The sequence below is a fragment of the Pholis gunnellus genome (assembly GCF_910591455.1).
Source record: "Pholis gunnellus genome assembly, chromosome: 18".
Lineage (NCBI taxonomy): Eukaryota > Metazoa > Chordata > Actinopteri > Perciformes > Pholidae > Pholis > Pholis gunnellus.
In genome coordinates this window covers 10078108-10102060 of record NC_136545.1, presented here as the reverse complement: position 1 = coordinate 10102060, position 23953 = coordinate 10078108, and the positions used below count along the sequence as shown (strand labels likewise).

General features: G+C 45.5%; 1 protein-coding gene across 1 annotated transcript in view; it reads right to left on the bottom strand.

Annotated features, from left to right (window-relative positions):
• The window catches only part of bcr (BCR activator of RhoGEF and GTPase), a gene marked incomplete at both ends in the record, with an annotated part of 67714 nt that extends 44410 nt beyond the window's left edge, over positions 1-23304 (bottom strand). Inside the window, one exon of the mRNA XM_079179553.1 lies at positions 21669-23304. Within this exon, the coding sequence (XP_079035679.1) occupies positions 21669-23304 (1636 nt within the window). The remainder of the gene's footprint in view (positions 1-21668) is intronic.
• Positions 23305-23953: the final 649 nt, after the last annotated feature.

Below are 23953 nucleotides of genomic sequence, written 5' to 3'. Positions count from 1 at the left end.
CACTGGTGAAATCACTAGTATGTTACAGTAGAATTAACAAGATAACTTTGTCCTTTGCCTGTGTTTCCTTTCTCCCTTTCATACCGTTTACTGCAGTTAAAGGTGCTTTACCGACGAACTGATGACAACAGTCGTGGCAACAAGCTAGGATGAGATCCAAACACACAGCAACACATTTAAAAATACATGCATGAGACAGAGGCAAACAGTCACACATCAACACGGGCTGATGCACAAAGGTAAACAAAACAAGAAACAGAGGCGAGCGGAGGAGAGAAGAGGACATAAAACTGTTCGTGTATTTTTAGCTTTTCCTCTGCACGAGGCTAGAAGTATTTATTTCTGCGTCTCTGATTTTTTCACAATTTTATTTTGCCTGAAGTCGATTTCTCAAATCCAACTATTAAATGTTATTTTACTGGAGCAAAGTGAGAGCACACGAAGAGTTTCCTTTGCTCAACTTCGACATTTTGGCCTTTCTGACCAAACCCGCTCTCACAGCTCACTCATAGACAACAGGCACGGCAAAGTGTGTTTAATAGTAAAGCGTGCAAAAAAAAAGAAGAAGCTAAAAGCTGATCTAGAAACCATAGAGCAGAGAGTTGAGTCAATTAAAACAAATAGGCTTGAAAGAGCGCTGTGACCTCGAGAGCAAAAGTCAAGTGAGCACGAGTCTCCCCGAAAAAAGTTCTCGGCTCGAACTCTACAGAGCCATAAATGCAACTATTCCCCCGAGGGCGCTGTGCGCTCCGCTAATCTAACCGCCAGAGCGTCTGAATGATGGAGGGAGGAAGGAGGCAAAGAGGGAGGAAGGTGGATAATGAAACGTGTGCATGAATAACTATATATGCTTTGGGGCGACATGTTTGTTGAGTTTATTTATGTTTGTTAATATGGGATCTGTCCTCTGGATTCAACAGCCATATTGTCAGCCTTCAAATGAGCTTTCCCTCAAGTATGCTGCCGGTCACATCACATTTGGACCGTCGGACAGTCATGATGACTCAAGCTGGAGTCTGTCTGCGCACACACACACACACAAACACACACACACACACACACACACACACACACACACACACACACACACACACACAGATGAGGCTCCCTGGGTGGTGAGCAGGGCAGCAGAGTGTCTGGACGTTATGAATCACATTATATACTCCGACAAGGAACATGCAAACACACACACACACAAAGGAAAGAAGAATAAGTGAAAAGGGCAACATCCCACTTAAGATTTCTCCAATGTTGTCTTTCATATGCTAAATGAATAGTTGATTGCTCCACCATGTGTGCAGTGCTGTTGTGTGTGGGTGCATTTCGAAAGGTTTTACACTAGAGACACATAAATCTTGCATGGCCAAACAGTTCATTCGTAAGTGTGTATATTAGTTTCATTAAAACTCAAAAGGAAATGTGAACAAAAATGCAGCTTTTGACTTCAAATCTGTGTCTAAGAATGTGCCACTGAATACAATTCCAAGCAACTGCCTGACGCAATAAAAGAATTGAAGTTGAATTTGGACCAGATTTGGCATAAAAATATCAACAACTGCTTCCATCTGTAGCTGGGTCTGCCATGTTGTTAACCAAATAAGATAAACTCTCATCAGACAAGTACAATGAGTCATACGATGTGTCTGAGTTAATATTACTCCTACACACACACACACACACACACACACACAAAACAAGAACCAATACTAAAGCCACAACATTTTTCTATTCGACACGGTCTGTTTTGTGGCTGTTGATATGTTTAAGTGGGGCTGATTATTTTCATGTTTCATGAAGGTCTTGTCAACTTTCTTTCTTTGTCTGGGTTTGGTTTTAGAATCATCTTTATTCCCCTTTTTATTATGTACAGTATAGGAATGTCACAATGCAAAGGGACCACATGCGACTGTGGATCTGTAATCTGTCCATAAATTTCAGAGTACGCATCACGGAACACCCAACCACCAGGATGCTCCCACAGATGACCAAATAAATGGACATTGTAGGAAAATGTAGCCATCTGATGTGCCGCACACAAAGAAATGCACACAGACGGACACAAAGTCACTAAATCAAACTGACTGAGGAGGCCACAGACAGACTCTCTGTCTCTGCTGTACATGGGATGGGAAGCCAGACGAAACAAAAGGATTTTGCAGTCAGTCTGCAGGTAAGTATTCATCCTGAAAGCAGGCCCGTGAACCCAAAACCACACACGCTGATTCCTCAGCATGTCACTTGCGTGTTTGCTTCTTTTACCCGCTATCTGCCAACAAAAGCAACCCTCACATAACACTACAAGACCTGCCTTACAGACGTTAAGCAGAAACAGATAGCACCGAGCTACTGTTGGGATATCAGCAAGATACAAAAAGGCAGAGGCCCCTAAACCCCCCCACACACACACACACACACACAGAAAAACACACACAGAGGGTAGAAGACGAAGTGTGTGTGTTTGTCATTAGACTCGGCAGACAGGCTGTGTCAGAGAAAATGGTGAGCATGGGAACAATTAACCCAAACTAGTGACAGAAGTGTAAGGACAAGCAGTATTTATACTTGTGGTTTTGTGAGTTATACTTTTGTCTCACAGCGCTACAAAGAGCTAAGCACAGTTTCCACTACAACACTACTACACAGCCGGAGAAGATCATCAAGATGTGACAGCTTTCAACAGACCAGTTCCCCATCAGTTCTGTTTTGTTTCTATTAACTGAACGAAGACAGTTTATGTTTATTTCATTGTGAGGGTATACATAGCTATTAAACTCCTGTTAATCTGAATGAGTATGAACTAAATCTGCATTGTGGACACTGGTGCAGAGATATATCAACAACTTGTCCCCGAGTGTATTCTGACAAACTATGCATAGTATATATATATATATATATATATATATATATGTATAATGTAAAGAAAGCTTTTTTCATAAGTTACATTAATGCATCCAGTGCATACATCTAGTCCTGCGTTTGTGTTTTTACATGTGAACCTCTTTCTAGTCAACCGTGCACATACATTATGCAGTTAATTCAGATCCTTGTTGTAAGTAGCAATACAAAAAGTGAAAATGCTCCATTACAAATAAAAGCCCTGCATTCAACATTTCAAGTATATGTTAAAGTACAAGTATTATATAAATCAACTTAACATACTGTGTTCAATGGCACCTGTCAGAATGTTACATTATTGCATTTTTTGTTTTTATTAATTATGCATCGAATTGTAATTGTAAAGTAAGTATACTGTTAAATATGGATCGTTAGTCGCTATACCTGCCAGGTAAATGTAGTGGAGTAGAAGTAAAATGGAACTAATCAAGTACAAGTACCTCAAAACTGTACCCAAGTCAATTATCGTGTACTCCAACTTTCTCACAACAACAACTACTTGGCACTAAAACACATTGGTCGACGGGCACACACACACAAATTGACACCACGCTGTCGGTGCACACACCCTCTTCAGCTGCGCTGGCCCAAGTAAGTAACCTTTTAGTTGGAGCCCTTGGCAATGAGCCTATAAAGGCAATACTGAGTCAACCAGTGGTCAAGGACGGACAGCGAGACAGAGAGAGAGGCGGAGAGGAGAGGGAGGGGAAACCATTATCCATTGAGAAGTGAGACAAAGGACGTCGAGGCCTCGTCACACTCGAGTGAGAAAAAAGAATAGGTCCCAAAAGAAAATGGGACAAGAACTGCAAGTGAACCACTTTTTTCACCCTTAGTTGACTGGTGATAATACTCCAACTGCACACCAAAATGATCAGCAAGTCACCCATAGCTGTGTGAGGCTGTAGGTGTGTGTGTGTGTGTGTGTGTGTGTGAGAATGAGGAGAGAAAGATGTGCATGTGTGTCGGCAGAGATAGGGAGGGGCGTGGGAAAGCAGCATGTGCTTCAGTTCATCTTCACCTCTCTCTTGATCTCCGTCAGCTGTGTTTTTTCTCCCTTATATCGCTCCGATCGCTGCAAAAATCACTCGTAAACGATCTGCAGCTGCAACTTATGATTCCTTTCATCAAAACAGCTGTATATTGTTTTGATTTTTAAATCTGTTGATTGTTTCATCTGTAAAATGATAGAAAACTGTAAAACAACAACAACAACAACAAAAAACAGTCCTTTCAGCCAAATCCAGCCCGGTTGGTTTTGTGCCCTCTCAGCAACATTTATCACAATTATCTGTGCACCCTGACAGAAACCTGAGATTACCCCATGAGAGAAAAAGTAGGTGTGGAGAAATAATAAAAAAGGTACGGTAAGGGTGTGAGTAACTTCACGGGGTGATTCAGTCTCTAATTGAAGCCATCAATTACAGCTTTCACAGCGATATCATGGGGGACTGACAAGCTATCTGTAGTCCACACATTCTATTTTATAACACACATGTACACACTCTCTCTCTCTGAGGCCCGTATAATGTACAACTTTGTCAACTCTTGTCATCTGAGGCCATCTGTTATCAGCTTTATGAGTTAATTTAGCACGGAGAGGTATTATCTCTGTTTAACAGCCCTGATTATTCACTTACGTTTTAGCCTGTTAATTTGGACACGCAGAGGCTCTGATAAAAGGACATATCCTTCCTTTATTTACATACTGACTAGCTTGTTAATTGTTTTGAATAAACTATCAAAAGGAATGTAAAAAAGGTCGACCATTGCCCTCCAACAGATGTGACAGAGATCCAAATTAGTACCTGCATTATCCAGACTGTGTCTTTAACAACCATGTGGGACCCAGGCTTGTTTTCGTTTGAGTCACCAAATGGCACATGTCTGAAATATGCTTTAACAGGCTTTGGCTCCAGAGCAAAATTAACTCCGCTTATGTTGTGTACCAGTCTGAAAATACTTCAGAGCATTTATTCTTGCGGCGGTCGCTCTTAGGACTGCAAGCCTTTTATGGCCCCTTTCTTCGTTACTCATCCGAAGAGTTTATTTAAAAATCTGTTTTGCCCTCATCTCCTCTGTCAGTCGATGCGCCACGCCTTAAAAAAAAACTACCCGAGCAGATCAAAAATAGACTTATTCTCATTCAAGCCACCGAGGATGAAGACGCATGTATATACACACTCTTATATGTGATGTCCCACCCTTGCTGTCCCCACAGTCAGACGTTCCGCCTGAGATCCATGAATCAGTCTCGAACAGACGGGATGAGTGACTGTGACATCAGTGTCAAAATATAGCAGCGCTGCCGACATCTTACTTAAAAGCATTAGCCGAAGAGCTTCTGCTGTCATTCAGCCTCGACCACAAATAAACATGCATGTAAAAAAATACCCGCATTAATGCACAGAGTGAGCATTGGCCAGACAGAAGCTCCATGAAAGTCATAAAAATCCTCCGAATGATGTCATTCTCCTGTTTTGTGTTTCCTTCAACAATCCTGCTTTTTAAATTAAAAACATTAATATTTACCTCTGCGGTTCCCAAATTCAACAAAGCAAAGTCTCCACAAGATTCTGGAAAATTCTGGTATTTTTCTCATAACTGTGGCCACATGGGACATACCACAAGAGATTCAGGACACGCGACTCCAGCTAGACAATAAACCAAGCCAAGCATGGTCGACCTCTTACAGCTTTCCAAATGAACTTACATTTTACATAAATCATTTTGTCACCGAGTTCAAATGACAAATACAAACAATATGGCCATCTAGCTATTGTAGCGGTTACTGCATAAGGTACTGCTTGCGAGGAAACCACATGGCTAACACAGCTAAGTGGAAAACTACCTCTTCGGAATTTAACGGAATTTTCCTTTACGGTTGGTAATGTGAAAGGAGGTAAATGAACGTAAACACAGATAAGCGCTGAACTGAATTAGCTGCTGAAGCTAACTGCAGGGATCTACTTGCAAGCAAACCAAACCGCTAACCAAGCTAGCTGCTGGTTGTTTGAATATTATATATATATTATCATATGTATATATTTATTATATATATTTATTAGAAACTGTGTGAAAGGGTTCAGGACTTTCTGGAGACCAAGCCAAAGCTACAAAGAGAGTGAACCATGGTGACCAGAAACTCCAAATGAATGCTAATATTGCTCCATATCTGCTAGATGTGTAACTGTTGCTAACAAGTTTGCCATATCAGTTCATTTCAATTCATTCAGCCTGCAAATATAGTGCACTTTCCTTTCTACGTTGGAGAGTACTTGTTTTACCTCATTGTACTAAAAGTCTTCTTCAACATTTAACAAAGTTTGCTGATCATCTGCCTTAAAATCCTGCCCTGCTTCCACTTTAAAATGAGTTAAGAACAGGTCAAAGGGGTGAAATGGCATTCTTTTGTTGTTGTTTTTTTGCGCTGGGAAAAGGAGGTAATGGCTTTGTACTGGCAGATCGCTTCTTCTCCTCAAGAGGTCTGGCCTTGAGACTAAAATAGCAACAGAACATGGCCCACCATCAATACCAATATATCCACCTCAATAGGATAACACCCATTAATCTAGATATCGCTACTAATACATAAAATGTATCTTCGGCTGCTCTAAAATATGCTGAGTGCCAAGTCTGGTGGTTTGATGTGTTTACAGTGACCTTCTGAGAAGTGCTGCTGTGAGTGTCTTGTCCTTCAGACTTTCACCAATAACTTAAATGTGTCCTTTTGTGTACTGAGTGCAAAAACACATCTGACTGAATTACAGTAAATTACAGTATCTCCTAAAATACATTATGTGGACAAAGGTTTGTAGACATTGCACATATGCGATTGTTGAACATCTCATATTTGAAGGTTGGTAAGAAACGAAGTTTACAGTAGACAGGCGAAATGAAAGTAAGACGGGTTTGCAGATTAATGGCGGAATCAGCTGCATTTCGTTTTATGTTTAAATCTTTCTCCTCAGCTGAAGAGGGATGACATAAGCCAGCTAGTCCCTGATCGCCAACACAGCACATGAAAAATGAAACGCTACATTGCCTGCAAATTCACTTACGTAAGAGCCTCAACTGAGATGAGAATTTTAAAGTACAGTGACAGAGAGAGGAAAAAAACCCAAGAATAAGCACAGGGAAGCATCTAGGCGGGAGGCAGGGAAAAAGCAAGTCAAAAACATCCATATTTTATTGCCTATTACAGGCCTGTGCATTTTAAAGCTGTCCTTTGTATTTCAGCCAAAATAATACAGAACATTAACATGGCATGAAACATAAACTACACTGCAATTATTCTAATATATACTTTATTTTTACATCACAGTCAATTTCTCATACGCCCTGTGAAGAATTCTTCTCTCGCAAATCATCTTGCAGTCTGTAACACAAACAGACGCGCTCACAGGCGGCGCAGATTTAGTAACTATGATCAACACTCCAGCTGACAGAGGAGGGCTGTAATTCTCCTGCAGTATTTCTGGAAACATGCCACTTTAGCTTTTTGTCGAGACAGAGCCAGCCTGTTTTGCACTTCCTCATCACATGCATCACAATTGTTTCCAGTGTCTCAGTCAGCGTATGTGTCTGTGTGTGTGTGTACAAGTGTATCCTGAAGGATATTGGAGAGCCGCACACGCACACGTCTTTTTTGGAAATCTTTCTGACTGTTAATGCACTCGTATTGCTTTTCTGTGGCCTAATGCCAGACTGACTGACAGGCCAACCGACAGCAGGCCAAACAGCGTCGACTGGAGGCCGATACATGCTAATCAAAGCTAACAATAACCCCCCCCCCAACCCGCACACGCCACAGCCTCCCCAATAAGACGTTTACACTGTATGTGTTGAGCTTGTTTGTTTGAGAACAGCCTGATCTTGGAGGGGTTAGAATTATTGACCGGTAAACACATCTGACTTCACCGTTTGCCAACAATGTTTAGGTTACAAGCTGGCGACTTTTGGCATGATGTCACCCTGCTAATCGGACAAAATCCCTACGTTTGCATTCAAGGCTTTATGATGTGAAAAAAGGAATCCACTAACTGGCGCAGACTACCAAACATACAGAGTCAGTGAAACGACACAAGTGGACACAAACGGGGACGTGTTCACTTTAGGCAGCGACAGCATGAGGCAGAGATGTGTCTACGTGAGTTGAAAATGTTTTAACGTGTGCGTGTAAAATAAATGGATATGCTAAATACATGACTCAAATATAAGAGAATCATTTCTCTAAATATCAAGAGCTAAAGAAGCTCTAACTGCTGCGTCACGGTGACTTTAAAGCTAATTTGGGCCTCTATAGAGAGACAAGAGAGGACAGTTAGAGACCTCAGTTTATTCTGGACTTTATGTGCGCTCTTTAGGGATAAGCTATATACTGTAGTCATATTTCACAAGGCTCCTGTTTTGTGAGTGAGACATCTCTCTGGATTCAGCAATATATCGTGCCTAGCTGCATTTAGCTTTTGGACCGACACACACACACACACACACACACATAAAAATCTCACTTGAGCTCCCATCCAAACACACTTCCATAAAGCTAACACATCTGTTAGTGAAAGAACAGAGGCCTTGAAGCGTGATGCCACGATGTGTCTGCCAGAGGAGCATCTGATTCTCCCCGTGTTGTGTTTTTCACTGATGCCATCTCTACCTTGGCGGGCTAATTCAATCCATTACAGCTAATTGCGTCAGTGTAAAACACTGGAAGTTTCCACAGCGTGGAGCACTGCGTCTCCTCACACGGTCGAGCCATCTGTTTGTCTTTCTGGAAGCCCTCTATTTCCAGGAGACGGAAGAAATATGGCAGGTAGCTGGATGCTTTTATTTTATGTGCTTGTGTTAAAACAACCAGACACACAACCTGCGCAAATACTTATTGCACTATAAGCCCAGGAGGCAATGTGAGGATCTTTCATTTGCGACTGCCGAAACAAAAAGAAACGGTCTAGTTGGTTTGCGAAGCTAAGACGTCAGCAAGGTGAAAGCTAAGCACATGACTGCCACAGATTGTGCGTATGGTCATCTCACACAGACACGGGTGCAGCCATCTTTTCCATGAAGATTTATAGAGGTCTTCTGATGGGCGCCCTCACCATGGATTCACTTAAGCAATCGATAACAGTTATGAATATCTCTCGGCGTGGCACAACAGTAATAAAATTATTCCACTTTGCTCCGGCCCGGGGAGCAGACTGTGGGCACCGCGGGGCCTCGTATAGATCGCTCTCTGTTTTCAATACAAGGTCACACTCAAGGCTGTCCCTCAAAAGCACACACACACACGATTACAAGAGCACATTGTGCCCACACATTAACAGACAGACACACATCCACAGCAGGGAGTGGCATCCCTCTGTGGCCAGTAACAGAAGCTTTCAAAGAAAACAGCATTTCCACCGAGGGACTAGCGTGTTTCTGCTACTAGGGAACACGCCTGGTGCGTTTCAGTCAGGATCCCATGACACCTAAAAGGAGGACGTGTGTGTATATCGAGTAAATAATACTGGGCGTGAGGTTGTCTGGAGCGTGTTTTATCTTTGTGTGTGCCAAAGCTTCTCTGGTGACACAGGGATTCTTTGAGACACCTAGTCCTCTGGCCACTGTCCAATCCACTGCAGTGTGTGTGTGTGTGGGGGGGGGGGGGGGCGGGGGGCAACACCATGTCAATCATTTTCCACAGCGCCACGGCTGCTATTTATCCCACTGAGGACATTCAAACAGTGACTGTGGTGCTTCTGTGGACGTCCAATCCGACATTATTATACTTTTCCCCGAGATGTTTAATTTTGAATTAAAGCCTGTCTAATCACACATTAAAGCTCTCACTGTGGGTGTCTAATAATAATTTGAATCAGAAACTGTCCTCTAAACCAGAAAAAAAAAAAAAAATGCATTTTAGTCATGCACAAATCCAAAGAGACACGTCTCTATCACTCAAATCAGATTTTTAAAAAAAGTGTTAAATGTACAAAAACCTCCATTTTCTACAGTTTATTATGGTCAATTAGATATTAGCCCTCTGTTTCACATGATAGGTGACTAACCTGAATTAGTTCTGACAGATGGAGCCACATGGCATATAGCCAAGCCCACTGTTGTGTTGTTTACACTACTGTGCATACTGCTCAACATCTGCTTGTAAGCGACTGAGTTATGCTACGAGGGCATTCACAGGTTTAAGTCAAAGTCAGAGCAAACAGGTTTTGTCCTTTTAAATACAACATGAAACCTTAGCAGGTTATTCAATGATAATGCTCATTACTGAGAGAAAACAAAGCACTCGGTGATGGGAAAGTCATCGTGTTGCACACAGACATTTACGTATCTTGGAGCTGCAACTATTAGTCTGTCAATAGAAAATAATAGTAATATTTTAATGATTTACTATTGGTTTCTGTAATTTTTTAAAGCTAAACATGCTAGATGTCGACTTCCCAAATGTGAGGATTTGCTGCTTTTCTTTGTCATGTGTGACAGTAAATCCAAAATCTTAAGCTTTTGGACTGCTGGTCAGGAAAAAAAGAACAAGTGAATTGCAGACATCATTATGCACGATAGATCAAATAATCTGCCACAGGATCAGACCACGGTGTCCTGCTGTGTAGCTCTGGGGGAAGTCAGCATTTCTCAGCCTACAACCAACATTTTCCATCAACACGGTATAAATTGGTTAACCAATCAGATGAGGTGCAGAAACGAGCGTGTTTGTGTGAGGATGTGCACGGTCCTTTGTGTGAGTGAGGGCGTATAGACATAGTAGGGTTGCTAGGTGGGGGGTGGGGGGGGGGGGGGGGTGGAGAACATGACACCCTGTGTCATGACAGTCAGTTTCTAGTTTTGCAACAAGTGGGCTACAGCATCAATAATGGATGACAGAGAAAGAGATCAGGCGGGGAGGCAGAGTGGTGCGTGCATGCGAGCGAACATGCCCCTTTATCAAAATCCAGCAGTCAATTAGCGGGTACGTATTCAGCTCTACATGTGTATGAGATGGTGAGTTTGCTTCTAAATATCTGTATTTGCATTTCTGTGTATTCATGTTGGGCTTTAGCCTAAAACCTTCCTCTGGCTTTATACTGCTGGATAGCAGACACACACACACACACACACACACACACACACACACACACACACACACACACACACACACACAGCATGAATTCAGCGAGGAGCGCTACAGTACGCTCTCCTTACAGATGCGACACGAGAAAATACTTCTTGAGTTGTCACTCCGAGCCAATCACAAGTGCTTCGCCCTGAGCACGCTCTGCCATTTATAGGTCTACAAAGTGGGCCAAATGAGAGGGAGCCGCAGTGACAATGACACATGAAGATTTGTAGAAACTGGAGCGACAAAAAAAAAGAAAAAAAAAAGGACAACAGAGAGAGGAAAGAAAAAGAACAAAGAGCTGACAAGGAATGAGAGAAAGAAGAAGAAAACAGGAGGGGGGGGGGAAAAAGCTTAGTTACATGAGACTGTTTTGACCATGTGGACACCATGTGGACGCTACGGAGGAAGCTCCAAATCCCGCGACAAAGCAACACATGAGGAATCACTTCGTCCTCTCTTCCTCCTACATTCACAGGCAGCTCTGTCACTCGGTGTTCTTTTAACACAGAGAAATCAAGTCAGTGTCAAGTGAACCAAGTCACCTCTGCCGAGTTTCTGTTGGGGCCATTTTGCACACCAGTGTCAAACTTGTTTGCCCACTTGCTACTAGTCTCATTTTTGATGCGTTAATAACATAACTGCTTATGTTTGAGTCAAAGTGCCCCGGTCTGCTTTTTTTTTTTCGCCATCTCAGACATATCGGCGGAGCGCAAACGTTACACGCCTTCAGTACAGCCTCGTTATCTCGCAGTCAGGGTTGTTTGCACAAGGTTTCTGTTGAGGACTTAGGAATTGCATAACTCAGAGAGAGAGAGAGTGTTCAGAGTGGTTATTATCCCAGCCTCTGCATCATTTGAAAGTTATGTTAATTATCTTCCAACGTCTAAAAATGTGCGCTCTAAGTGCTCTGCTGGGGGCACAGGTTGAGCTGGAAAAGCCGGAGAATTGGATTTCTCGTCTCCATTTTGCTCTGGGCTGCAGTAGGAGAGAGTCAGGCTGCTGGCTTGGACTCTGTTGCCCGTCAGAAGAAAAAAAAGAGGGCCAACAATGGACTGAAACAGAAAGACAGAAAGGGACAATACAGCTGCGGAGAAGAGGCTTTTAAAAATGCTGAATGAAAAGATGCATCACACATTCGTTCAGGTTGATCTCAAACTGTTATAATGAAACACATTCAATGCAACAACAAATTAAAACCCGACAGATAACCTTTGCCGACTGGTGATACGTCCCGATATTTCTGCAGACAAGTGGAGCCTCTCCACGAACTTGACGATCAGTTGTCAAGACCAAATTGGGCTTAAAATCAGCCTTTATACTGTATAGTGTGCTCCAGGCTGAATAGCACTGAGTGAAAGAGGCAGAGAGAGAGAGAGAGAGAGAGAGCGAGAGAGTAATGGTCAGGGGGATAGAGAAAGGGATATTAAGTGACATAAAAGAGATATCACAGAAGGAGGGATGTTACCGAAGGGCATTCAGTGGAGAGATGGAGGATAAAGGGGAGGGAGGCAGATCACGACATGAAATCCGATCTTCCCCGTGAGCCTCCAGTCATCCAGTCCCTCTGCAACCAGCGGCTCAACAAACAACGCACAATAAAAAAGGAGGCAGAGTCAGAGAAAGCGTAGTGGGCTTCAAACTCGTCCTCACATCTGGTAAAGTCTTTTCTTTTTTTGGTTTGTGATGTTTCTTGACATTTAACAAAACGTCTGTTCAGACATGAGAGATCCTGCTCCTCCTCAAAATCAATCGGACCACAGTCAGTTTCCGTCTCTTCCACTTCTGATGCCGACTGCCTCCATCTGTGCACCCGTCCTCCAAAACAGCATCTACTCTGAATCCACATGCATCCATCACTGTGTCTATGAGAAGAGTCCCCTTCAATTACCCACTGATGTCATTTTCACCACTTTGTAAGAGGAAATCTTTGTATCTTTGTAATCTTTGTCTTAGTCATATTTTTTGTCATCTTAACATTTCTTGTTCCTGTTATGACACCCGAATGCAAAAATCCCCAAGAAAATGACTGACCGTTCAAAAATAAGAAACTGAACCAGAAAACATCTGTCACAGAACAGTGGTGTTCTCATGACTTTAACCAATTCAGTGCCATTATGCCAAACACATTGTATACATGACTTCCTTCTTTCACGGGTCCTGATCTGGTCCACGCATACTCCCTGACACAGACAAAGCTACATCACAATCACTAACCTTGACCCTTTGCCTCCATTCTCACTCTCTCTCTCTCTCTCTCTCACACATCTGTGTTTTTCTATGTGCAGGACAATGCATCTTGGGTGCATCTTGCACACTTTGAACCCAGCAAAATGGGTTGAAATGTGATGAGCATGTGTTGGCCTGTCCTAAAAAAAAAAAAGACTTCTTCTCAACTCCAGACACAAGCGGCGAGCTGCAACGCTGATCAGCAGCCACTGTCACTTTGCTCATTTAGTTGATAATGTGTTATTTTTATAGCATCGCTAACTCATTCTGCAGTCTCTCTCTCTCTCTTTTGCAACTTCTCTCCCTCTGCGTCTCTCTCCAACTCACTCACTCAGAAGGTTCGCCCCCCGAAACCACACACACACACACACACACACACACACACACACACACACACACACACACACACACACACACACACACACACACACACACACACACACACACACACACACACACACACACACACACACACACACACACACACACACACACCTCTAATAGTCTGGCAGCCTGAAACAAGTGCCATTTATTGAGCAAACCCATCCAGCTGCCCAGTGCAAACACAGTCCAATAACAAAAAGCCTGAGGGCAAGAGAGAGACACACTGATAGAAAGAGAGAGAGAGAGAGAGAAAGAGAGAGAGAGAGAGAGAGAAAGAAAGAGAGAGAGAGAGAGAGAGAGAGAGAGTTGAAGGGCCCAAAGGAGGCAAGAGGCCCAGAGTTTTGATTTAGCTGTAAATTTGTTTTGTTTCTGCCTATTCAGCAACGAGTCTGCATATTCTTTCTTCTGAATTTTTGTTATTTTTCTATTTCAGTCGCTTACAAATGTTGAAAGCAAAGCGAACGTGTTTCAAAAGGATTCAGGTTTGAAAAGTCGATTCCATGCTGGATCTAGGTTCGATTAAATGCCACTGAACCCAAGATTTGATCCAAGCAACATGTCTGCACATCAGAGATTAATACAGTTTGACTGTATTTATGCTCGTGTTACCGAGCGAGAGGGTCTGAGAGAGAGAGAGAGTCCCGTCTGGCAGAGAGGAAGAGGACAAGGTGTCTCATCTTGTAGCTCTTCATCATCTGAAGCTACAAAAAGCTAATAAGGTCTGAAGTGCCTCCTCCCTCGTCTCTGGCCTTTCAGCTTCGCTATGGAAACAACTTCGTTTTTTTTTTCCTGTCCCTGCAGGAGTGCACTGACAACTCCTGGTGCTCCACTTCTAGCAAAGGAGAAAGAGAAGTAGTCCCCACACTCGGTAGTAAAAGTCCACAAGTATCTAACGAGGCAATATTTTGACTGTGCCCAGCTGGATCTGGATGTGAACACTGCCCACTCTCTCTGCTTCTCTTCTCGAAGCGAGGAGACATTCAAAAGTGATAGAAATGGGAAAATTCACTACAAAACATTGCTCTGCTCAACATTGTATGATGAAAAGTAATTAGATGGACATTTGATATTTCTGTACTGTACCAAATAACCGTGTGTCTGGACGGGACAGGTGCACGATGTTTCTTATTCTTTGCATCCACACCGCTCTCGATATTGAGGACGGCTGATGCTACGTATAGCTCAACCCTCAGTGATCCACAGTCCTTACTGCTGACAGTAAACCGAGGTTAACTCCATTACAGTCAACTAAACCCGTTTTCCGAAGAATCACAAGCTTTTAACTGTGTCTGTCAACACAAACACACACTTAAGCCACACAGATTGAACATACGAGGGCGATGGTGGATTGCATGGTGGACAGACAGACAGAAATGTAGACATAAAGAACTAGCTGGAGGAAAAGAGAGAAAACAAAAAGGCTCAATGAGCATCAGCCGTGCGGGCGCAGGGGAATGGACTCGGCGGTCTGCACTGTTCTGCAACAAGGAGGCCGACTGCTGACATTTGGCATTGATTGTGTTGTTTTATAGGCATTCGTCAGTTAAACCCCTATTGGACAATTACAGAGAGAGAGCCTGCTTGCTCCTGCAGGGGGGGTCGTGACTTTGATCTCTTCCTGCCTCCCCCTCCCCTCCCCGCCCCCCCCCCCCCCCCCTTGCTCGGTGGAAAACCCGCGGAAACAAAGACGGAAAGGTGATGCACCTCTAATTGGCTCCGAGCTAAAGGAAAGTAGAAGCAGCTGGTTGAATGGAGCGTAGATGGAAGGAAAGAAAGGGGGAAACGGGAGAAGGTATGTTCAGATGGAGAGAAGAGGATGTAGCAAAGAGGAAGAGAGGAGGTTTGGGGAAGAACGAGGTGGAAAATAAGAGAGAGAAAAGCTCCATGATGCATGTTCATTTTCTAAAAAAGCAGGAATATCTACACACTGTAGTGCAGGAGTAAAACCACCGAGCACACGTTACTATAATTGAGTAAGAAAACATCCCCATTGTACCTTCATTTCTCTGTGACCCGTTGCGCATACATGCCAGCGCTGGCTTGTGAGTGACGATAATCCCATCCGTAATATATAGGACATCCTGCATTAGCGTTGCGATGAGTGCAGCGCGGTGTGAGCCGTGTTACATGAGGGAGAAATGGTTAATCTGATTGTTGGGACAGTTTCTAATTCCCAGACTGAAGAGTGGAGATTAGGGCTTACATGTTTGCATGACTAGACAGGTTTCTGTTGCCCTCCGACCCGGAGAAGAGTATCACTGGGCTTCCAATTGTACATGTGTGCGACATGTTTGCAATGTGTAAGCCTTCCACATTTTCTACACACGTGCCTCTTTAAAGTACCCTTTGATGCATTTCTGCAGGATGTGTCTTCATTACTACTCACTCGCTGCAAGGGCTCAGATTGTGTTAAGCATACATTTTCAATCAGCAGTATGTACTATGTATTATATATCCTAATTTTGGTGTTCTGAGAGCACTGACCTTTAGTCGCTTACGTATGGGTCAAGAGCCCAAGACACTGGATCCTACACTTCCCATAATGCAATGAAAGACGGTTAACGTCCATGTCTATTAAAACCCACACCCAGTTTCAAACACAGGATATAGATACTCAAGTGGCATGAGTGCTTGAGTCACAACAATTGACTTTGCTATGTAAAATAGGTGGAATGCTCCTTTAATGTCTATACTCAAGCACAGATACAGCTGGACAGACTCACTCTAAAAGACCAATTGGGTCATTCTGATATTAATCTTCATGGACGCCACATTGCCTCTCAACCAGAAACCAGAAACCAGGTCTTTCTTTCCATCCCCCCCCCCCCCCCCCCCCCACAACTTTAACCCAGTCCCTCAGAGAGCTGGCTGTGATTAACAGCCCATGCAGCTACGCTAGAATCTACATAGCAAGCACTCACATTACAATGCCTGTGGTGAGTGGTTAGCGGCGGACGCTAACTAGCGCAGTTTCCCTGCGCTGTGGCCAATCCAGATGAAAAGCTCAGTGACTGCCACAACGCGGGCCGTCTTACAGAGAGCCAAGATGGCCGATGCTCAAAAGGGAGCAAGCAGCTTCACATGGGGAGAAAAGAGTCACCGGAATTTATGTAAGGGATCTTCCAAGTTTCTTTCTTTTTTTTTTTTTTTTTTTTTTTACAAGAGCTGTTGGTCACCAGAGGGAAAGATTGTGGCTGGATGCTTGGCATAGGAAGTATACAAGCGCACACAAAAAAGGAGAAGAAATAAACCAAAGCAGGGAAGAGCAATTAGTCTTTGGAGGGCTGTGAGTTTGTGTTTATGTGTCTTTCTGCAGAGTCCAGTTATGATCGGCCTGTAGCTTCCCTACAAACAAAGTTTAGCTTGAATGTCCGAAAAATCCCTCCCTCCACACGAATGGACAGTGGACAAAGAAAACACCCCCACCACCATCCTCACACACTACATCAAACACACACACACACACACACACACACACACACACACTGAGGTCTGCGTTTGAGTGTAGGGCTGACGCTGGCTGGGTCCAGCCCCACAAACCAAGCCAGGCAGTTTGACTCTCACTGGGTAGCAGCTGGAGCTGCTCCACCCTCCTGCCTCCCACTGCCAACGGAGCGACGTGTCAAGATGGACTTCTGCTGCAGCAACATGGCATGACACATGTCTGCTTTATACATAGGATAGTTTACATCTTGTGTTTTGCCTGCCGCCAAAAAAAACCCACTAAACACTGCGGCGCATAAGCAGTATTACAAGACAACTAGCTCAAATCTTGAATGAGTTCACAGGCTTTTATAAAAAAAACAACTTTTTCTCAGAAAGGAAGTTTTCTTCCTCCATAACTGATCCCAGCAAGAAGGAAACAAAGGGGCGGCTTTGTGCCGGCATACTTGGTCCGAGCAGGTTGCAACAGTCCAATGAAAGGCAGAGGGGAGCACCCATCTGGCAAGAAAGGCAGATCCGCTTCACCCCTCCCTCCCTCCACCTCCTCTTCTCCTCCCATGCTTCTCTCCTCTCCTTCCTAACACTCAGGGCCCGACTGTAGGCCTGCAGCTCCTGTGTGCCCGCTGAGGTCACTGAGGCTTTTACTGCCAAGCTCTCTCTCTCTCAACAGCACGTACTGAATAAGCCTTTTTAAGAGCTGCAGTCCGCCCCCCCTCTCAGAGTGAAAAGGGGGTCACTGTGCCACGCCAGACTACTGTAAAGCATGCAAGCTTGGCCCGAAGGTACCACGGAAAATATCTCTCTCTGTTGTCTCGTGAGCCGTGTCTATCGTTTCCTGTCATAATTCGATCACTGATCGCCGGCTTGTTGTTGACACAAATCACACACACGCGCAAATATCTCTGATATCCTAGGAAATAAGCGAGAGTGTATGTTACACATTGAGATGTTAAGCAACAAATATATTTCGAAAAAAAAACCAGAAACGCACATAAAGCGGCACAATGACATCATCAGATTTTACACACACATGCATTCCCCAGGAAGATTGAATTTGATGTTTTGCTGGTGGAAGTCTTTTTAGACTTTTTAAGTCCCCTGTAATCATTGTATCAACAGCTCCTTACCGTTACTTTGTACATGTATTACTTTCTTTTATTGATGTATTCCTATTTGGAGGAATCTGTTTCAGAATGAGTTGGAAATAGCAGATTATGCTAACCTAGCTTAGCCTTTGAGGTCATTTAGCCAAATGTTATTCGCGACACGTTTTGTAATTTGAGGTATGTTGTGTTGTTTTTGTGTGAAATGTAATAAAGTCAAGTAAAATGAAGTGATAAGTGACCCTGAGACCAGAGAGAGTGAAGAGAGAGAGAGAGAGAGAGAGAGCGGGAGGTCGTGCCCGTCTTAAAATACGGCCTCTGACAGGACCCAGCTGAGGGAGGTGGAGGTTGTGGACAATACACCCATTGAGGCTTTTTCAGGTCTGTCCTGCTTTTGGCATCCCCGCCCTCAGAGACGCAAACCCACAGGTATTCCCTGGTTAAGAGGCATATTTGCCTTCAAATGAATCAATGGAAACAGCCTATGCAGAGAAAAAAATGACATTTTGGTCACCACCCGTTTCATTACTGAAGGTAGTGAAAGCTCCTTTTCTTCAATGAACTGACCTCACTAAAACGTTCAGCTGGTAATACGTGTGAGGTTTTGGTTTTGATCTTAATCCACCTCTACACATATCTGGTATTTGTCCCACCTTTAACTGCAGTCCTGTGTGTGTGTGTGTGTGTGTGTGTGTGAGAAACATTTGGATTGGATTGTGCTGAGTACTGAGTCATGGCGACGAGAAAGAGCCTCGTCAGTCGTCTACCTTGGCACGAGGTAACATCGCCGCGCTCGTGTTTGTTCTGCTCAGTTTAAAAAAGGGAAAAGTTGGCAGTTGTGCCTCCAAACACGTTTTGCCATTTATTTTTCACGAGCCTAGAGCGTTAATTTGCCAAGCGTTTCTGCTTTCTCCACCGAATGACACTCGGGGGAGATATCTCTATTTTAATCTTCCACTCGTTTTGTCTTTTCTGTCGTAGCCACAAAGACCTGCTCGTCTCTGCTCAGCATGGAAACTTTTCATCCTTAAAGCCCCCCCGACATTAAATAAACAAAACACACTGTGAGGCAATTACTTCTGTTGTTAGCATGCAGAGGAAAAAAAGAAGAAAAAAAAAGAGAAGAGACCTAATCGCTGCATCAGAACAGCTCTGGCACATGGTGCGCCTCCTCCACAGGAGAGACGGCGACATCTCCAGATTCGAGTCAACCCCTGGCAGGAAGCATCCTTCCCCCCCTATCCACCCGGTCTGAACAACACACCTATCGCTGAAGGCAATGCCGCCTCAAGGTATACGAGTAAACATCGAGCGTGTGTGTGTGTGTCTTTGTGAGTGAGCCTGAGAGTCTGTGTGTTTCTGTTACGCAACGGGAGAGTTCTTCCCATCTGTGCCTCTCTGCAGCCCCCGCATCCCTGACCAATGAAGCGAGAAACGACAGCTCTGCCTTGCACTCTGCCTCCCTCAAGTCTTCCTCGCAACACCGTCCCACTCTTCGTTGATACCATCAGCCGCCCACTAAAAAAAACACACTCTTCTTCCCTTACTATCCTCCACTCTGTTCCGGTCTGTTCTAGAAACCGACACACCGCCGGAGGCCCAAAATGATGCAATATTCATCGTTATCATCACCTTCATGCTGTCAACATCGCGCTCGTCTGCCCTCAGCTTAAACCCCACGACTAGAAAACAAAACCACTCTGCGGGGTGTCTAACCAACATTTTTACTTCTGATGTTCAAATTCCAGATTATCCCACTAAATGCCCCCCCCCCCACCCAATATCCTACACCCTCCATCTCCGTCCCCTGCTCTTCCGGCTCGCCAAACTCCCCACAGGGCTCACTGTTGTGGAAAAGATGTTAAAACAAAGAGAGCAGACGAGTGCTGCGATAATCCTAAACATAGCAGCTGGTGAATTAGCCAGCCATTTGCTGTGGACTCACTATCTCCTCACGGTGCACAATCCGGATGGCTGCTAGAGCTACGAACGTTAGCATTGTACCGAATAGTCAATGCTGTTTGCCTATTACTTGTCACCGGGGAACGGTAATTAAAAGGAAAGATGTCTTTCACTTTCACTGCAAATGTGTCCGAGGTGGTTCATCTGTAAGTTTGATGATCGCATCCTGCCTGGAAAAAAAAACATTTTAGTTGACTCCACCAGGACCACTGTGTCGGTGGTTCTATTCAAATAAATGAATTATAGATGCACAGGGACCCGTTCTCTGTTCAGGATATTTGGGCAATGAGCGGCGTCGGGTTTCAGAGCGTAATGCTACCCAGAGAGATGACAGCAACATCTTTAGTGCTGAATCTTATAGTCCAAGAGCAAGATAATGGTATTAAGCCTTCACATAACTTTAATCAGCTAGAACTTTATTGTACAGTTGGCATCTCTGGCCCTCTTGTGTCGGATCTTTTCTGCCGGCACCCTTTCCCCCTCGCTTTATCTGTCGGTGTTGTCATTCCTTCATTCTCTTTCATTATCTATCTGACAAACTCTTCTCCTCTGAACTGTCCCGGCACTGGAGCGAGCGTGTGATGCCTGCACCTCGCTGCCTGTCCGGTCCGGCGGTCCCCAAATCTGTTACATTATTGTGAGCGCTAAAACACCGACAACAAGCAAATTGCGCAGCTAACCGCACCTCGGTTACAACAACACTCAATGACTACAAATCACGTCAGATATTTGAACTACCCGAGCAGTGTTTGGTTTGCAATGGAAACTTTACTGTGTAATCACAGTAAACTAAGTCCTACTAATGCGCCTCTTTGAGCGACACAGTCCACTATTGTTGGGCCTGAAGTGCCAAGTTAGCTCCAGGCTGCACATCTATCTGCTAGCTGCTTTTTTTTTTTATTGCAGGCTCAAAGGCTACGACTAAGTGGTTAGGGATGCGGCACATAATTGTTTGGAGAGTGGATTTCTTTTGTCCTGCTCTGTGATAAAAGCGGGCGAAGAGTTTAAGCTTGGAGGGTCAGGGAAGCGTCTTCTAGTCTTGTCACGTTTCAGGCAGAGAGACAGACAGACAGACAAGACACCTGTGAATGACATTTCATACTCGGAGCCGCAGGAGTCGTCTGAGAAAGGCTAGACCTGCAGTTTCAACCCAGACTGACCGCATTCATTGTGAACCCACCCGGCTGACATTCCAGGAATGAGCAGAGGTGGATCTTTCATCCGTCTCCCACGCAAGGCCATCCAAAGAGCACACAGTCCTGTGAGTGTGTGTGTGTGTGCACCGCGCTCACAATCACGCACATACTATCAATCACGTCATCGTCCGGCTGCTTTGTGGTTTGAGGAGGAAAGGTGCATTGCGTGAAGAAGAGGCTAAAAATGCAGAAGAATAAGACGCCGAAACATGACTAAAGTACACTCATTCATCCGTCGTTCCTCCACACACACAGCCAGACACACTCAGTTTCTCTCTGGGGTCCGGCCCACCTGCTTTCCATCACAACAAAGATTAGAGACAGCAAGCCACCACTCACCTAGGTGGTCTCCATGGAAACTGTTGTCATGGGATGTTCTACCGTGGGGCACGAGGTCATGATGGGCACCAGGTGGCCAGATTTGACCGGTCTTGCGAACGCTCACAATAGTGGCTTCAGACATGACCACGTGGCCTCCCTGCTGCCGGTGCTGACGCTTCTGGGACTGCGGCGTCGGAGGGCTGCTGCTGTCAAAGGAGTGCTGGGAGTTCTGGGAGTTCTGGGACGGCGAGCGGCTCTTCTCTCTGAAGGGCCGGCGGAAGGCCGTGGTGGGACTGGGCGAGACGTGGCTGGACTGTCCCGAGGAGAAGTCCTCCTCGCTAGACGTCAGGTTCTCGTTGGAGCTGCAGTCCGGCGTGTAGCCGCCGCCTCCACCGACATCCTCAAAGCTCCCCGGGGAGTAGGACCGGCGTGGCCAGGTCAGGAGGTGGTCATCGCCTCCCCCAAGGTCTCTCATTGTGACTCCACTACCACTTCCCCCACCGCCTCTCCCGTCTCCACCGCCACCTTCACCCATCATCACCCCACCAACGTAGACACTGGAGTAGGCCTGGAACTCGGAGGGCTGCCAAGGAGGGGGTGGAGGTTTGCCACCGTTGGCCCTCCCTGCGTGTCTCTGGTTGGGTTCCCCGTCCTCATATTCTGCATCATAGCCGCAGGTGCTCTCAGTGGACCGGCCTCTGTACACTGGCTTGGCGCGGAGCTCCCCTGCCACCGTTGCAAGGTTACCTGGGAGGGAGTGAAGAGATCTCTTTCGCTCCATCTGCATGGCCTGGCTGCCCAGGGTGCTGATCTTGTCAGAAACGTCACGGTCGTTGACCCGGATCAGACCCCTCTCGTGGTGGAATTCCATGTTAGAGTAGAACGGCGGTGGTGGCGGCGGCAGCTGCTGCTGCTGCTGCTGCTGCTGCTTCTCCTGGCCCTTTGCTACATCCCCCGCAGAGTGAGAGTTGGCCCGTTTGATCCTCTCAAAGTTGGACCTAAGGGCCGCCACGCCAAGTCCCATTCCCAGCTTGTCCTTGGGGTCAATGGGCAGTTCCTTGTCTGAGGGTGGAAGGTTGAGTCTGCGGGGGGAGACCGAGATGCCGCCCCTCTGCTTGGACGGCGAGAGGCCATCGAGGTTGTCGCAAGACGTCGACTCAGCCTGCTGGGGCACCTCGAAGGCCGACTCCAGCCCGTCTCCGTGGGAGGCCGACTTCCTGGCCGGTGGAGGCCTGGGTTTGGACCTTCCAGCTCCATCTCCAAGAGGCTGGTAGCGGCTCCTCTCCATACTGCCGCCACCATACCCTCCACCGACGACTCCTACTCCAACTCCACCGGTCTCCTGCATGTGCGGCTGCTGGGACTGGCACTCCGCGCCCTGTATGGCCGCAGGGTCCATCCCCTCGTTCAGCGGCGTCCTCCTGAAGCCCCACCGCTGCTTGTCATAGCTCTTCCTCTCCTTGGCCAGGAGGGTCTGCAGGTAGATCATGCGGAAGCGCTCCTTGTTCACCTCCTGCTCCAGGCGCCTGATGGAGGCTTTGCACTTCTCCAGCTCCTGCTCGATGCCACCGACGGATCGCAGCTCCATTTTGGGGGGTTCAGACTCTGGGAATTGCGCTTTCCACGCCTCGGTAAATCCCACAGGCTCCACCATATTGTGCCTAATTTATTTCTGTGACTGACCCTGGCTCACTCACACACACACTGGGTGAATGAAGCCAAGGGCGCACCGTTTTGTCCTTTTTAAGAGTCCAGTTCGCCACAGAGTCCTTATCGACAACAATGGCCCCCTGCGGTCAGGGAGCAGTGACAGTGTTTCAGGCCTTCAGGTAAGCCGTTCAGAAACACACAGTGTGATTGCTGACACTTGTCGTGGGCTGCGCAGATGCGACAATACATCCCATTCTGAACCAGAGAAACCGGCTGTTCAGGCAGAGGGATAGCCGGGAATGTGTGAGGCCTGGAAAGGAATAAAAAGCAGCAATCTCATGCAGCTCGTCTTTCTCATGCATTATTCCAGAAAGGGACACTTTCAAAAGATTTTTTTTTCTTCTTCTCCAAATCTCAGCCTTGACACAATGACAGCATCTATCCTCCCTCGCGGGGTGACACGGAGATCTAGCTCCAATGGAGAGAGACAAAAAAAAAAAAAAAAAAAGAAGAAAGTGTTTTAATCCTGCTAGGTTTACTCACTGTCTGTGTATACCATTCCGTGTTTGCCCGTGGTAGCAGGTCCGTTCACTCTTCTCCATTCATATGGCAGTAATCCCAGCTGCTGCTGCTGCTGCTGCTGCTGCTCCAGA